Source organism: Terrapene carolina, unplaced genomic scaffold (assembly GCF_002925995.2).
Source record: "Terrapene carolina triunguis isolate 2854851 unplaced genomic scaffold, T_m_triunguis-2.0 Scaffold113, whole genome shotgun sequence".
Taxonomy (NCBI): Eukaryota; Metazoa; Chordata; order Testudines; family Emydidae; genus Terrapene; species Terrapene triunguis.
The window spans coordinates 25,348,608-25,363,789 of record NW_020664464.1 but is presented as its reverse complement, the minus strand read 5'-3'; the positions used below and the strand labels follow the sequence as shown (position 1 = coordinate 25,363,789).

The window sequence follows — 15,182 nt, the reverse complement described above, 5'->3', positions numbered from 1 at the left end:
ATATGTTGTTCGGCAAGTTTGTTATATGAGTTGATTAGCCCTAAATGGCGCTCTCTAAGAAATAAACAGGGACAAAGAGCACACATTTAAATTTTTGAAATAGTACTGTGTTGTCCTAACAATTACGAACTTACAGTTGATATGGCACTTTGACTCCTCTTTTCAGTCACGTAAAACAGTCTCAGAACTTACTTTTGACGTTGAAGGTTTAGAACTTTTCAAATAATTAATTTGGACATTATTTTGAGTTATCTTATTATTTAAAAAGAGTCTGTCAGCTGTATTTTCCCCAAAGCTTTCTTTTTAAAAGGATCATTTGCTTTCAAACAACTAAAAAAGCAGTTTTGTTTTAAAACATCAAACTCGGCCTACATGTACATATTCCTATTTCAGGAATGGGTGCTGTATGGTGTGAGACAAATTTTAGGATTGAAATACCAAAGTTCCAAGATTTTAAAAATTGCATATTGAATCAGTTATTTTCCTTAATCTGACAATGTTCTCTTTCCATATGGGATCAAAAACCTTTGGGAACTTTCTAGTTATCCTGCAACAAATGAATTTATCTTCTAAAGCGTTTAGAGTTTTTGTGTAGGGTGAGCACTGTTCATCACACTTTTCCTGTAACAGTCATTCCTTAACTTTTGACCCAATGCCTGTGCAGCAGTTTGTAAGGCTTTAGACCTAATAATAACTAACTCACATGATAGTACTGCAGACATAAAAATGCATCCTAAGATGAATATTTTGTAGAAGTTGAAGGAGGATGGCAGTACCAGTCTAAATAAGCTGGCACTCATAAAAATTTAAAAACTAATTAGGTTTGGACCTAGAACTTACATGCCTAGTGCATGGTAACTACTATATAAATATAACAATACTTGGACAGATGACCGTTGCTGAAATCTGGATGCTCTAGACTTGTTGCTTCTCTGTATTGTTAGTGACTGATCTCAGGCTCAAATCCTAAACTCATCTCCTTGCCTAAATCCTTGATCAAGGTTTTGGGAAGATGCTCAGGGTGTAGGAATCATCCCCAAGGTGGTAGAGCCAGTGGCTGAAGAAGTTTACTTGGGGTCCCTTTACATGATGGGAAGGAAATGTCTCTACCCTGCCCAACTCTTCGGTGGAGTACTGCTATATATGGGGATGATGAGCAGGGCTTCATGCTCTGTGTGGTATATGCATGTCTTGTACAGCCTTCCAACACCCTGTCTCCCCTTTCTGCTCTGGTTTCACTGCAAAGGAGACCTCAGTGTGGCAGAAGAGGGGACTGGATTTTGACATCTTGTCTGGTGGCCTAGTGATAACGTTACAGGAGACCCTACTGCTCTGTTAGTCATTGACGCTCCAGAGGGTGAACTATAAACACAAGTAGCTTCTCTGAAACATAAATTGTGATCTTCACTCTCATGAGCTAAGAAATATTGGGACTACTAGAGGCTTGTCTTGTGAACACAGCAATGGCTATTCCATCTTTTCTTCCTGCACTGGTTATCTATCTCCTTATATTCCACACAACTTTATTTCTGGGTGCCTTTTCCAAAGCTGGGGCCTCTTAATCAGAAATATTTGAATAATAGATTTTTTTTGGTTCACTGGCAATAAAAATATTTTTTCAGGTTGACGTGAAAACAATTTTTTGGAAGTTTTCAGCAAGTCAAAAAGTTTAAAAAAATCATTTTGGGCCAGACTAAACATTTTGTTTGATCTAAAATGAAACTTCATTTTGGATCAAATGAGTTTTTTCCTTTTTATTTTTTCCCCAAAGTATTTAATTTTGAAAATGTCAAAACAAAACATCTGACAAAACAGATTTTTCTTCAGTTTTTTTGTTTTGATTTGTTTTGTTTTTTCACAGAAACAATTGCAAAATGGACACAAATTCATTAAGTGTTTTTGGTGGATCCAAATCTGCCTATTTTGGCTGAAAATAGTTTCAGCTGAAAAGTTTTCCCCACTCTACCCCTAATCAGTCTAGCTCAGGCAATAGCCAAGTCTAAGAAGCAAAGGAGGATATCTCTGACTGTAGAGTCATGTTTAGGGCAGTCATTGATGCATGTATTTGGGAAGAATTCCATTCAGATGAGTCTATTGACTGTGAATGTTTTTTGTGGAATAGCGGGCACTAGATAGGGGTCTCTCCATGTAATATTCTCTTGTAGCACATTAAATATCCTGCTCTGAGCACCACCTCTGTGTTTTATAGGTCACCATTGGTATTTATGCTAAATTGAGTCCTGCATTCTTTGTAGCTTTCTCTCTTTCAAAGTAGAGGCTAGTGTTGTTATTTAAAGATATGGGCCAAAGAAAAATGTGCTTGCAGGTTTAAAATAGGAGTATCATGGAAAGAAAAATGTCAGGTTCTTCTACAGCTCAATTAGGCTGCCCAGCTATTTTCAGATCCAAATCTCCCCGTTCTACTTCATGATTAAATACATCTCTCACACAAAAGATACCACCCCTTTTGGTAACTTCCTCATTGCTGGTTTTTGAATCTAGAGAATTCAAGAACAGAGTGAGGAGTGGGAAAGTGATAGCAACCAACAAGGGCTAGTGGCATGGGGGGCATGATTACACATAGGGATAAAGGTGGATCAGAATAGCAAGTGGGGGAGAAGAAGAAGGTTGAGGGGATGAGTAGTAACAAGAGACCAGAGACTAAGGGAAGCAGCAGTAACAGGGTAGGGTAGGAAGAAGGGAGCCAGGACAAAGATAGGTAGGTGATAGGGGCTTGTTGGAGCAGGACAGGGAGAGGAAGGCAGAACTATATGGAATAAGGAGTATGAGAGAAGGTGGAGAAGCAGAGGGAAATCTGCTTAGGTGAGGAGACCCTGTTGGCTCTCTGGCTGGTGGGGAAGGAGGAAGGACTTGGGCTGTATGCTGGTTGGCAGGCAGGAAGAATCTGGTCTGTGGGAGGAGGGGAGTGGATTTGGCTGCCATAGTTAAAAAGGAAAAGGCAGGTAAGGGGAGGAGCTCCTTGCTATCCAGCTTTGTAAAATTAAAGGGATATAATGCTCCAGGATTTCTGAAAACTCTGATCTCAGAACTGACCTAGCATGCTATGGAAATGGTGTATTGGAATCAAATAGATAGTTAACTGCAGATTCTACATGGTCTACATCAGTGTTTGCAATTGTTATTTATTCTTCTGAGTATGCATTTCTATCTGTGCAGTTTGAATTAATTTTTAATTTAAGCCCTGTATATAAGAACTGCTGCATAAGTGGTCAGCTGAACAGTTCAAGAGTTACTGTTTCTCCACAAGGATGCCCATGTGGAATTCAACTATGGTAAGTAAACCTTTTGAGCTCTATAGATAATAGGATTCCATGTAATTTTCAATTTTTTCCCTTTATATTAAAAAAGCAAAGAAATGACATACAAGGACCTCTGTTAATGCAATACCAATGTTCAGATGTTAATTACAGTAAAGTCTATAAATTATATATTACTGAGAATATATTCTCCTTACAGCAATAATTTTAGAAAAGGAACTAACATGGTATGCACATAACAACACTTATCTCATGGAACCCTTTGTTCTCCCCAACCCTCCTTGCTGTTTTACCATATATGTCTAAGAAAGGGCTCAAAACTAGGTCAATAGCAAAATTTCTATTCACTTCCATGGTAGAAGATTCAGGTCTATATCTGTAAGTCCCTTGAAGTTTTAGTGTTTTGAGCCCCAGTTCTGAAAACACTAAGAATGAGTATAATTCTACTCATGTGAACAGGCCTTTTAAACTCAATGGGACTATTCACATGAGTAAAAACACACTTTTAAGTGTTTGCAGGACTGGGTCCTTCGTATGTAAAGAATCATGAACAACTATGGAGATATAAATAACGTTAAATTATAATGATACAACTAGAATTAGAGCTGCACTGAAATTTCACTGATGAAGCGGAGAGAAGAGTTTGGCCTGTGTTCTTTCATTACATGATCACACAACATTGGTCAATTTAACCTATTATTCAGTTAATAGAATAAAAAAATAGAACTACATTTTTTTCTATAAGCTAACACTTTATAAAGCTTCAGGTGTTTACTTTTCCTTTATAAACTTGCAAGCATATAGGTAGTATTTTCTGTTCTTGCATAAGCTGAATTTTAACATTCTGCCTCCACTAAGATTGTGGAAATAAGATGACTTGTGTACCGTTGACATGTTTAAACTTCACATTTTAATATAATTTTAGTTACACATATGTTGTATGGAGCCAAACCTCAAGACCAAGATTTTCAAAAAGGGTTAATGGTTTTGGGTGTATATGTCAAAGAGGCCTGATTTTCAGAAAGTACTGGCCTCCTACCCTCTGAAAATCAGGCCACATTAAGGTGTCTTCAGTTGGCACCCAAAAATTCAAGCATCCAAAACTATTGGCCACTTTTTGAAACCTTGGCCCAAATCCAGATATTGTATGATGATATAGCACATTGGGACAGTATTCTCACAAAAATCTTTCTCACTCTCATGAAAGTATTTCCTGGGGTTATTTCTCTGTGGAAAAAGCCACTTGAACAATCTACCATTGCAGTAAAAGGTGGATGTGTTTTGTGATGAAGGGAAGCCATCCAGGCAGGCTAAAGTCATTAGCTTGAGCAGTCATACCATCAGCACAAAAGCTAGAGCTAATCTGGGCCGGCAGGGCAGGGAAGCAGCACTTTTGAGAGCCAGGAATTTTTCTTCTTTAAAAACACAGGGTGAAGTTCTGGCTCCATTGAAGTCAATAGCAAAACTCCCACTGATTTCAATGGGGCCAGGATTTCACCCAAAGCTTGTGATCAAGGTGAAAACGTACAGGTTTAAAAAGTGTTTATTTTGTTTTTTTAAAATTACTACATGGATCTTCCCTGACCCTGCAAGGCTCCAGTAATGGCTGTGGTGCAGTCACCCTTCTAACTGGGTTGTGCGAGCTGGTCCACGACTTGGCCCTTAGTGTGTGACAAAGTCAAAGTTGTCCCTGAGGCCAGTGTGAGTATTCACGCAGCCTGTGTACATGCATGCATGCAGGCAGCAATGCTATTGTCATATTTTGTGCTTTGCTTGGCAAAGGTATTACATTATTTTAAATATTACATTTTCTCTCTGGCACCACTGCCTTTCATGTTCTGTTGCTACTGATCAAACACTAAAAGGCTGAACGTAGCATTTAGGTAAACAACAGCACGGTACCCTATCACCAGCCCGCAGTTCACCACAGGCTCATGTATTGTACACTCGCCTGTCTATGTGACATTTAGTTTTTAACTGATCGTCACTCATGGAGAGCCAGGACAGTCTACCTAACTACTGCCCATTTATCAGGCTCTGGCTGGTATGGGCCCCTGTAGGCCTAAAACACAGTCTTAGTTTGCGTACATCGGCTCTCTCATTCTATCCCAGAAAGAGTTTCCCTAGAGGGCAACAATTTCAGACTCTTCCTGTATTGTTTTTCCGTATCTGATGTTTCCTTAACTGGAATCCTAAATCTGAGTCTAAACATTCATAAGTGTTACAGGTACAAGATTCACATTTTAGATATTTTTAAAAACTAGTGGCAGATAGGTGCCATTTGTGCCTCTGAAAGTATCTCTGTATTTTCCTAAAATATAACAAGTGATATGATTGCATATGTTTGGTGATCATGTAATTAAAGACTCTTTTGCAGTCCATATGGGCAAGCAGGGCAGTTCTGTTTGGTGTGAACCTCAATTCTGAATTTCTTGTGCTTTGTATAATTAAAATTTCAAGTTTGGGGCCAAATCCTGCCCCCTGCAGCAGTGATGAGAAAAAAGGAAGAAAGTCTAGATAATCTTTTACTGCCTCTTCATCTTTTGCAGAAGCAGCAGGGAAGAATATTTCCAGACAGCCCAGCGCATGGGCCTGGCTGTCATCTCTGTCTGCAAACCACATCCTAAAGGGTGCATGGTCTGTGGTCGAACAAGGGTGCTTCTAGCCTCCCAGTCAGCTATAGCCCAACCCAACACTCATTGAAGTCAGTGGAAAAAATCCCACTGATTTCAGCGCATGTTGGATCAGGCCTTTAAAAACCTGAGGTCAGCAACAAGTGTTAACTGTGGAAATAGTTCGTATTTATTCAGCAAAGCGATTCTGTTTTAGCCAGCAGATTCCTGAAACAGAAGATGCACCGTGCAGTATCTCAGCTCCCCCCTGCTGTTATAATTAGTGCAGGATATGGCCTGTAACATTGCCATAGTGTAGCTTTTTGCATATGATAGATCATAACTTTTGAATCTTGTGCCTATAAAATAAGCCCAAAGAATTATGTGCTGCATATAACTCTGAGCAAAAACTGATTAAAGGAATAAGCCAGCTAGAATATTTCAAACCAGGGGTAATGTACTTTTCCATGTACTGTCTATATCAGGGGTTGGCAACGTTTGGCATGCAGCTCGCCAGGGTAAGCACCCTGGTGGGCCGGGCCAGTTTATTTACCTGCTGACGCGGCAGGTTCGGACGATCGTGGCCCCCACTGGCCGCGGTTCGCCGTCCCAGGCCAATGGGGGCGGCGGGAAGCCACAGCCAGCACATCCCTCGCCCGGGCCGCTTCCCGCCGCCCCTATTGGCCCGGGACGGCGAACCGCGGCCAGTGGGGGCCACGATCGGCTGAACCTGCCGCGTCAGCAGATAAATAAACTGGCCCGGCCCACCAGGGTGCTTACCCTGGCGAGCCGCGTGCCAAAGGTTGCTGACTCCAAGGTCTATATACAGCAATCATAAGAAAATTAATTCAGTACTATAGTGGCATGCATTCATTAAAGTTCCTAAAATGCTAAGAAATACTAAGGATCTCACTTGCTTTTCTTAAACATAAGCATTGCTGCTACTGCTTTCACTTACCTTAGGATGGGTTCCGGGAAGTGGAGGTGGACGGGTGTCAAAAATAATGTTAGCTATAAGGGAATCAAACATAAGAATTACTTTGTAAGCATACAGATTGCTGCCATTCTTACCAAGAGTGGGGAATATAGCAGCGGAAAAAAAATAGGTGGATGGCCTCTTATCAAACTACTGATTTTACATACTATGGTTCCAGTAGGTTTTATTCATGACCAATTGACAAGATATTAAACACAACAATCACCGGCTACACTGATTGATAAGTCACGTTCAACACCATGTTAGTTATCACATTGCTACAATATTGTATTCTTATGAGAACTAATTTTCAAGTGAAGAAAAAGCCATTTTTATGACCTGTTGAGACTTTCATCCCTTGTTGTTATATAAACCAGCCTTAGAACCTGGACCAGAATTTTTTTCTGCTTTCTGGACTAGATAGAATACTTGCCAGGCCTATTGGCCTTGAAAAGCTTGCAGACAATACTTCACTGCCTGAAAAAGAGAAACCATCCCAAGAAGAATTAAAATATTTGAGGATAGCAAGGGACTAATTGCCATCAAGATTAGCAATCATTGGAGGCAAGAATATGGCTCTATATAATACAGAACCCCCCCACACCTTCTCACACTACCCAGAGCAATTCTTTATAATAGTCTGCATGTTCCTATTCCTCTGACGAAGAAAATGCACACACCTCTTCTTATCTTTAGCAGGAACATTAGAGTTTTACAGTCATCTGAATAACTTACCATTTTCTGAGCCAAGTCGTGCACATGGAATTGTGAGGACCCTTTGCAGCCCATCTGGTTTGTATGAATAATGTTCAACTAACTACCAGGACAAAAAAGAAGAGAGAGAATGTCAGAAGGTAATATTGGGCAATAATACCGGCTGTGTCTTCTTGACAAGTCATTTCACCTTTCTGTGCCTCTGCTTCCCGTCCTACTCTGTCTCTGTCATGCCCACACGCTTCAGGGCAGGCACTGCCTCTCACTGTATGCCTGTACAGTGCCTTGGCTGGGCCTGTAGACACTACTGTGATGTTAATAATAAGACATGTATTGTTATTAGAACTGGCCTTTGCATTTTTGGATGACTTTACCTATACACAGACTGTGGAATCACAGTCATTCTACTGTCTATTGTGGGGTGGGGTAGGGGATGCAGGCAGGATTTGCAGCTCTGTTCAGAGACCACACTGAGTCATTGTACTTGCTCTCAATCCTATCTTTTTAAATTGTGCCTGTGTGTGCACAGCATCTATAGCAGATATTCATTGGGGGGGGGGGGGGAGAAGAGTGGGAAGAGTGTGTGTGTGTGTGTGCGCACACACACACACACACACACACACACACACACATTTATTTATTTTACACAGCTCTAGGATCACAGGCAAATCCTGCCTCCCACCGGTATCTGTCTGTGGTGGAAGAATTTCCTTTGCCCATATAGCTCTCCTCATCAACAGTGGAGAACACTAGTAAATCAGCATTTTTTCAGCTTTGCATTAAGCAGGAAGGACATGCATAGTTAAGGGAAAGGCTAACAATTATTATATACAACTATAGACTTACATTATACACATACAGTTATAACAATTTGTGTTAATATAATTTTAAACAATAGGCGGCAGCAGAAATCTGCTACATTTCCTTTAGTGTTTTCAATTTACCCACATTTATTCCTTGCAGTGCCTCATCTTTATTACAGACTACAGTATAATCAGCAATCCATTCCATGATTACTTAATCTGGGCCAGGATTTAGACAGTGTTGGTAATGCTGGGCAGGCTGTATTTCTCAGTTTGCCAGCTAGAGAGTCACAGAGCTAAAGAGGACTGTGTGTGCCTAGCATCCTAAACTATTCCCTTTGTGGTTACCACACCAGAGTTCTGTCTTTTGCTTGTCACAAGGGACATTACAGAAATGCCATAGAGCTATTATTTAATCTTGCTTTTACAAATGAAAATGCCTTTTCATGAAAGGAAATGTACAATTCTTTAAATAATAACTAGAGAATTTTTAAATTAAGCCAACATATTTAAAAAAAAAAAACACTATCAAAAACTGTACCACTTACATAGCTTTCTATAATAAAAGATACTTCCCCCTTTTCCCCCAAAGGATGAAAATCACTAAAAATTAAGTTAGAATTATGTGGCCAATTAGCTAAAAATTGCAGATGCATGGTAAAGTAAAACAGAAACAGCCTTATTTGGTGCTATAAAAACATAAAGAGAGTTGTCCAACTGATTAATTTAACAGACCTGCCAGAGGGTGTCAAACTTTTTTCCATCTGGTATAGAGAGCTTTCCTGTCTTGTCTCTGTCAATACGATAATGCAGTACTTTTCCTTCACTGAACAGACAGAGAGCATAGGATCCATTGTTGTCCCTTTCCCTGATTCTGAAATGACAAGAGAAATATCAAAGGTTATTCTCAACTAGTAGCGAGCACCTGTATTTTGGAAAAAAAATCATATTTTCTACAAGCTTTCCAAAAGGAAATAGGGCTAAATCTGTAACCCAGCTTTTGAGGCCTTCCCTTGAAAACCCTCATGTACTTTTAGTGTAAATTTTATAAAATGCAATTTTCTGAAGTTTGTTTTATCATTTTCCTTTGGGAGGGGAAGGGGGGGAGAGGAAGGAAGTTCCAACATGTGGAGCTATTTCCTACGGAGCAGCAGAATCCTGTGTCCTGCACAACATGCATACTATGGGCAGGTCTACACTAGAAGCGCTACATCGGCACAGCTGCACCGATGCAGCTGGCTGCTGTGGCGCTTCTGGTGAAGACGCTCTATGGCAACAGGAGAGTGCTTTCCTGTCAGCATAATTACTCCACCTCGCAAGAGGTGGAAGCTATGTCAGCGGGCGGGTGTCTGCCACCGACATAACGCCGGTGTGGACAGCACTTAGGTTGTTGTAACTTGCCTTGCTCAGAGAGGTGTCTTTTTCACACCTCTGAGCGAAGTAAGTTAGATCAAACTAAGCACTAGTGTATACCTGCCCTCAGTGAGTCAAGGGCTCTGAATGCATGCACTTTTGTGCATTGCAGGGCTGAAGTCAGAGACAGGATTCTTGTACATAACAGTTTGTATTTACAGCAAAGAGTCCTGTGGCACCTTATAGACTAACAGACGTATAGAAGCATGAGCTTTCGTGGGTGAATACCCCCACTTCGGATGCATGACCCACGTATTCACCCACGAAAGCTCATGCTCCTATACGTCTATTAGTCTATAAGGTGCCACAGGATTCTTTGCTGCTTTTACAAATCCAGACTAACACGGCTACCCCTTTGATAGTTGTATTTACGTCTCTCTGGTACCTCAGGTAGATATAGTGAAAACTGATTATTCACTCTTTTATCCTATATCCTAATACAAAGATTTGGGTGCGGGGGGAGGGGGGATATCTGAAATTAATAGCAGGTTAAGATAAGCATAAATAAAAAGCAAAACATTGAATTAGCTTGTGGTGTTTACTACTCTACTTCCACACTACTATACGTAAGGATAAAATTATGTCATGGAGGTCATGGATTCTGTGACTTTCTGAGACCTCTGTGACATTTTCCACTTCAGCCTTGGGACGGGGACACCGGAGCTATGAGCCACCGTGGATGGCAGGAGTGCCCTGGAGCTGTCTGCTTCTGCGGGTGGCGAGGGAACCCCAGAGCTCTCAGCCATGGTGGTGGTTGCTGGACCCCCTCCCACACAGCGGGGCTCGAGCTTCAGTTGTCTCCCCCCCATCAAACCTCCCCTTAATTTTTAGTAAAAGTCACAGACGGGTTAGGAGGTTCTCTGAATTTTTGTTTATTGCCTGTGACCTGTCCGTGACTTTATTAAAAATAACTGTGACAAAATCTTAACCTTAACTATAAGTCATGTTCAAGCAACGTAGCAGGATTTTACAAAGCAGTCTAATCGTATTAATTATGTTAATATTTGTTAAGCAAATTAGATCTTATGCTTCGAGGTGCAAGGTCTGCAGTGGATACATAGAGCATTGCACACAAGCAATTATTTTCTCTCTCTGAAGTATCTCTTTCTGGCTACTGCCCCAGACAGAGTGCTCATCTTAATGGACCTGTGGCAAAAAGTCAAATCCTGGTTCTGTGTTCTTAAGTGTTTGGAATTCACATGCAATTCTTATTTATTTTACATAATATCAGGTTATGAAGATGATCCATGTTCTCTCCCCATTATCTTCATTGGTAAGATAAGGAAAATCAAAAGTTATCTAGGAGACCATGGAATGTAGTGCAAGAAAAATGTGTACTATTCACATTCAGCCAGGATAATGGCCAAACAGGAAATCTAAAAACAATATATGAAGTGCCTGCATTCAGTAGTGCTGCTTTTAAAACTATACTGCGCATTGTAGTCACATTAGCCCAGTATGGGTTTGTCTCCCTTCAGTGGCTCACCCCAGGAAATGGTTTGAGCATGCTACTGCCTTTATGCTGTCACACTGGTCCTTTAGCAGAAAAAGTAGACTTTTGATTTTAGATCCAGAGGCCCCAGGTTCAAACACAGCTGGTAGGAGGCTGTCATCTGAATTGGTCCGTATGTTTTCTGATGTAACGTCTTCCCACTGGAAAATGCAGCTTCAGCTACATTGAAACCTTCTGAAGGGATGTGTCAATTTTGACTAAACTTTAGACTGAAACCTGCCTGGTTTCCTGCCAGCTCATCCACATGCCTTCCTGGGCTCCTTAGCAGCCCATTTGTCAGACTGCCAGGCTCCCTAGGATCCTTGGCTGGCCAGGCTGCCCGACTCAGGCAAGTGGCCCAACTCCCAGGGCAATTGCCTGTAACGGGAGTCAGGCAGCCAAGAAAACATGCCAAAAAATTCCATTTTTGGTTCTCTTGCCTGTGAAAAATTTCAGTGTTTTGACCTTTTTCTCCAAATTCGAGACAAAGGGTTTTTTGGTTGTCCACCTCCCCATCCCCGAAATTCAAATTTTTTCATGGGCGGGAAAAATTGTTTCTCAGCCAGGTCTATATATCAAACAGCTTTCAGAGTTTAAATGATATTGAAATGAGTTATCAATATATACACAACGGTGGTTCACAGTATTAAAGAACTGAAAAGCCGAATCATTGTTAAGGTTAAGATTTCGTCACAGTTATTTTTAGTAAAAGTCGTGGACAGGTTGTGGGTAATAAACAAAAATTCATGGAAGCCTGTGACCTGTCTGTGACTTTTACTAAAAATAATGGGCTGATGGTTGGGGGGGGAGGGGGAGTGACTGAAGCCCAAGCCCCAGTGGGGGTAGGATGGATCCAGCGGCTTTCAAGGCCGCTACAGCTAACAGCTCCAAGGCCCCACCTTGACCGCTGGGAACTATAGGTCTCCCCAAAGCCAATGGTGGCTAAGAGCGCCGGGTCCCCACCGTCCTGGGGCTGAAGCAGAAAATGTCACAGAGGTCTCTGAAAGTCACAGAATCCGTGAGTTCTGTGACCTCCGTGACATAATCTTATCCTTAATCATTGACAAATAGTTTCTCAAATAACTTAGAGGTAAATATATGGCATGAAACCCAGACATGGTACTGAGATGCTTTTGCTGGTGTTGTATTTATTAATACACAATTAGGTCATGTTCCTGTAACTCCACTGGGCTTTGTAATGCTTTCCTCATTTCCTGGCTGCTGTGAAGGAAAGGGGTTTAATTCTCTTTCCTCTTCCTGGTTCCTGATGTGTGTGTTTGTTTCCCCTCTTCCCCTACATGTAAGATGGAAGGAGTCTCTCCTTTCCTCTCACCCACCATCTCTTGGCAGGTAGGAGTCTCAGTACCTTTCTCTCCTCCTCATGCCTGGACAGAAAATACCAAGTTTCCAGTGGGATCTATATGGATGAGTTTGTTCAGCACACTCTCAAATGCCTGAGACACAGTTTTGTGATTCTGTCTTTTTAATCTCTGCCTGCATTTCATGTAGAAGCAGCAAAGTGTGAACCAGGGCAGGAGACTAAGTAAGAGGCACATGTTGGGCCCTGAAGAGCTGTATCCTACTTCAGAACATTTTCCTTTACATCTGTGATCCTTAAAAAATTTACTATAATCGGAGTCTACTCTCTCGTTGATGTCTGGTCTTGAGAGGATGTATGAAGGTAACTCATTAACAATAATAATCTCTGCACATGTAAAATGTCAGCCTCAGTAGAGCAGATCAATATACTGGATACACGATTGCTTTCCATGTTATTGGGAGATAATAGATTGTATTTCCTAATATGGTGCAAGTTACTTTCTGAATGGAGGTCTAAATGCTATGGAATGTAATGCAAAATTGCATATCTATTTTGGAGGCAATGCCCTCCACTCTGAACATGTATTTCTAGTTCTTTGAATTATTAAGAACGATACACAGGACAACAAACTGCAAGTCATTCTCCATTTTAGGAGAAACCTTGCTGCTCTTGACTGGTCAGTCAGTACAGGAAGTCAGTGTGCTAAGTACCTGTATGTTAAGAAAAACCACAAACAATATGGTTCAGGTTTCTTTTAAAGTGATAGGCAAGCTATTTTGGTTTCAGAAAAAAATATCTTATTCTATTTCCCCTTTCTGCAAGTCAGTGTTCCAATCATATTTATGTTCTGTACATTTAAATTTTAACCAACAAATATAACTTTGCATGCAATATGGCTGAATGAGCAGTTCAGAACAACCCATGAACAAGCTTAAACAAGTCCTATTTGAATTCAACGAATCAAATCAAAACATTATATCACACCCATTGTTACTATATCACATAGCATTGTGATGTGCAGATGCTAGCAATATGATGCAATTAAGAGCCTGCACACTTTCAGATGGCCTTCAAACCTGTTGTCACAGCTCAAAACTAAATGCTTGCTGCCTTTGCAAGACAGTGGGAAGTGTTCTTAGAAGCTAGGTTTCACAATTTCATTTTGGTTTTGAAATGGTAACTTGTGAAACTGATCATGGTTTTCTAGGTTAAGCTAATCCTAAGGAACTCTTGATAAGTATATACTGCTTAGCACTTAATAAACTTCACCACTTAGTGTGTCTCCTTTGCCCATGGAGTTTGAACAAACTTAAAAATTAAAGTGAAACTAACGAAGAGAGAACTACCTAAATTGAAAATGACATTTTCTGAAAGGCTCCATAAGTGAAATCAATAAGTTTTGCATAGCTCTCATTGTGGCAGGGCGATACAGTTTCAGTGTTGCCATGTTGGATTTGGGGTTCACCTACATTATTTTGCATACACAGAAGTTTTTGTTTAGTAATTTTGAGAACTGCAAAAACAAAGTAACTGATTAGACTGTGTGTTCTAACTGTGCTGTACAATGCACCACACCATTTATGAATCTTCAATAGATTCCCATGTAGAAGTTCAAATGATACAATAATAAAACCCTTGTCCAAATGGTTTTCTGTGGGCATTGTATATTTAAAAAAAAAAAATTTAAATCAAGATCTATTAAAGAAACCAGTAGTAGAATACTACCTGCTCCTCCATCCCAACACTTGCATACACCCACAGAAGTAAAATATAACAGTTTATGCCTGGAAACAAGATTGTGCTCCTATTCCTACTGAAGTCAATTCCCATAGATAGCAATAATAGGTGGAACCACACTGGTGTCCAAATGTTTTGGTTTTTATATTAGTTATATTTTAAACACCCACGTTACAATGAATTCACAACTGAAAATTAAGTATTGAGTGGTGCAGTGAAAACAGAATTTATTCATTCCATTGGTTGGAATTCTTCCACTCAGTCTGTCCCTTGGGTTTCTTAGGTCCTTACAACTATAAGGTTAAATGACAATTGATAGCTGTTTCAAGGATAAATGTAAATCCTGTAGGCTCATTTAAACATTTTCTTGTATAAAATCTCGATTTTAACTCAGTACCTTTTACTTCCAAACAAAGCCAAATTATCCCCTCTGTAAAAACAAAATTCTTTTGAGGAAAAAATGTTGTAAATATAATGTGGAAAATTCATGACATTCTACCATTGGGGAAGTTTGGAAGAAGTTAGTGGCAAAAGGCTTGGTTTTGGAATGCTGTGGAACTCAAGGATGCTTGAAGAATCGCAGCCCTCCTCAACTGTGAATTGATCAGAGGCCCTCTCAAAATATTGGGGTACTTGGCGGGTCTTTGCAGACCCCTAAAGAACAACCATGTGAAGCCATTACAGGGATTGTAAGCAAGCTATAATTTATAGAAAAAAAACGTCACTGACACCAACTTCCAATCCTGGCAATCTGTTTACATTTTGAAGGCTATATTTAGCACTAAAAGGGGCTGGTAATTTTGGGGGGGGGGGAGGAAAGTCCCTCCTCCCCAGTT

At 40.4% G+C, this 15,182-nt stretch overlaps 1 protein-coding gene across 2 annotated transcripts in view; it reads right to left on the bottom strand.

The window, feature by feature from the left end:
- The window catches only part of SYK (spleen associated tyrosine kinase), a 74,407-nt gene that overhangs the window by 18,370 nt on the left and 40,855 nt on the right, over positions 1–15,182 (bottom strand). For both annotated transcript variants that reach the window (XM_024214989.3, XM_024214990.3), the window contains exons 4-6: positions 9,119–9,257; positions 7,602–7,683; positions 6,849–6,901 (exon numbers count right to left, since the gene is read on the bottom strand). In XM_024214989.3, the coding sequence (XP_024070757.2) occupies positions 6,849–6,901; positions 7,602–7,683; positions 9,119–9,257 (274 nt within the window). The remainder of the gene's footprint in view (positions 1–6,848; positions 6,902–7,601; positions 7,684–9,118; positions 9,258–15,182) is intronic.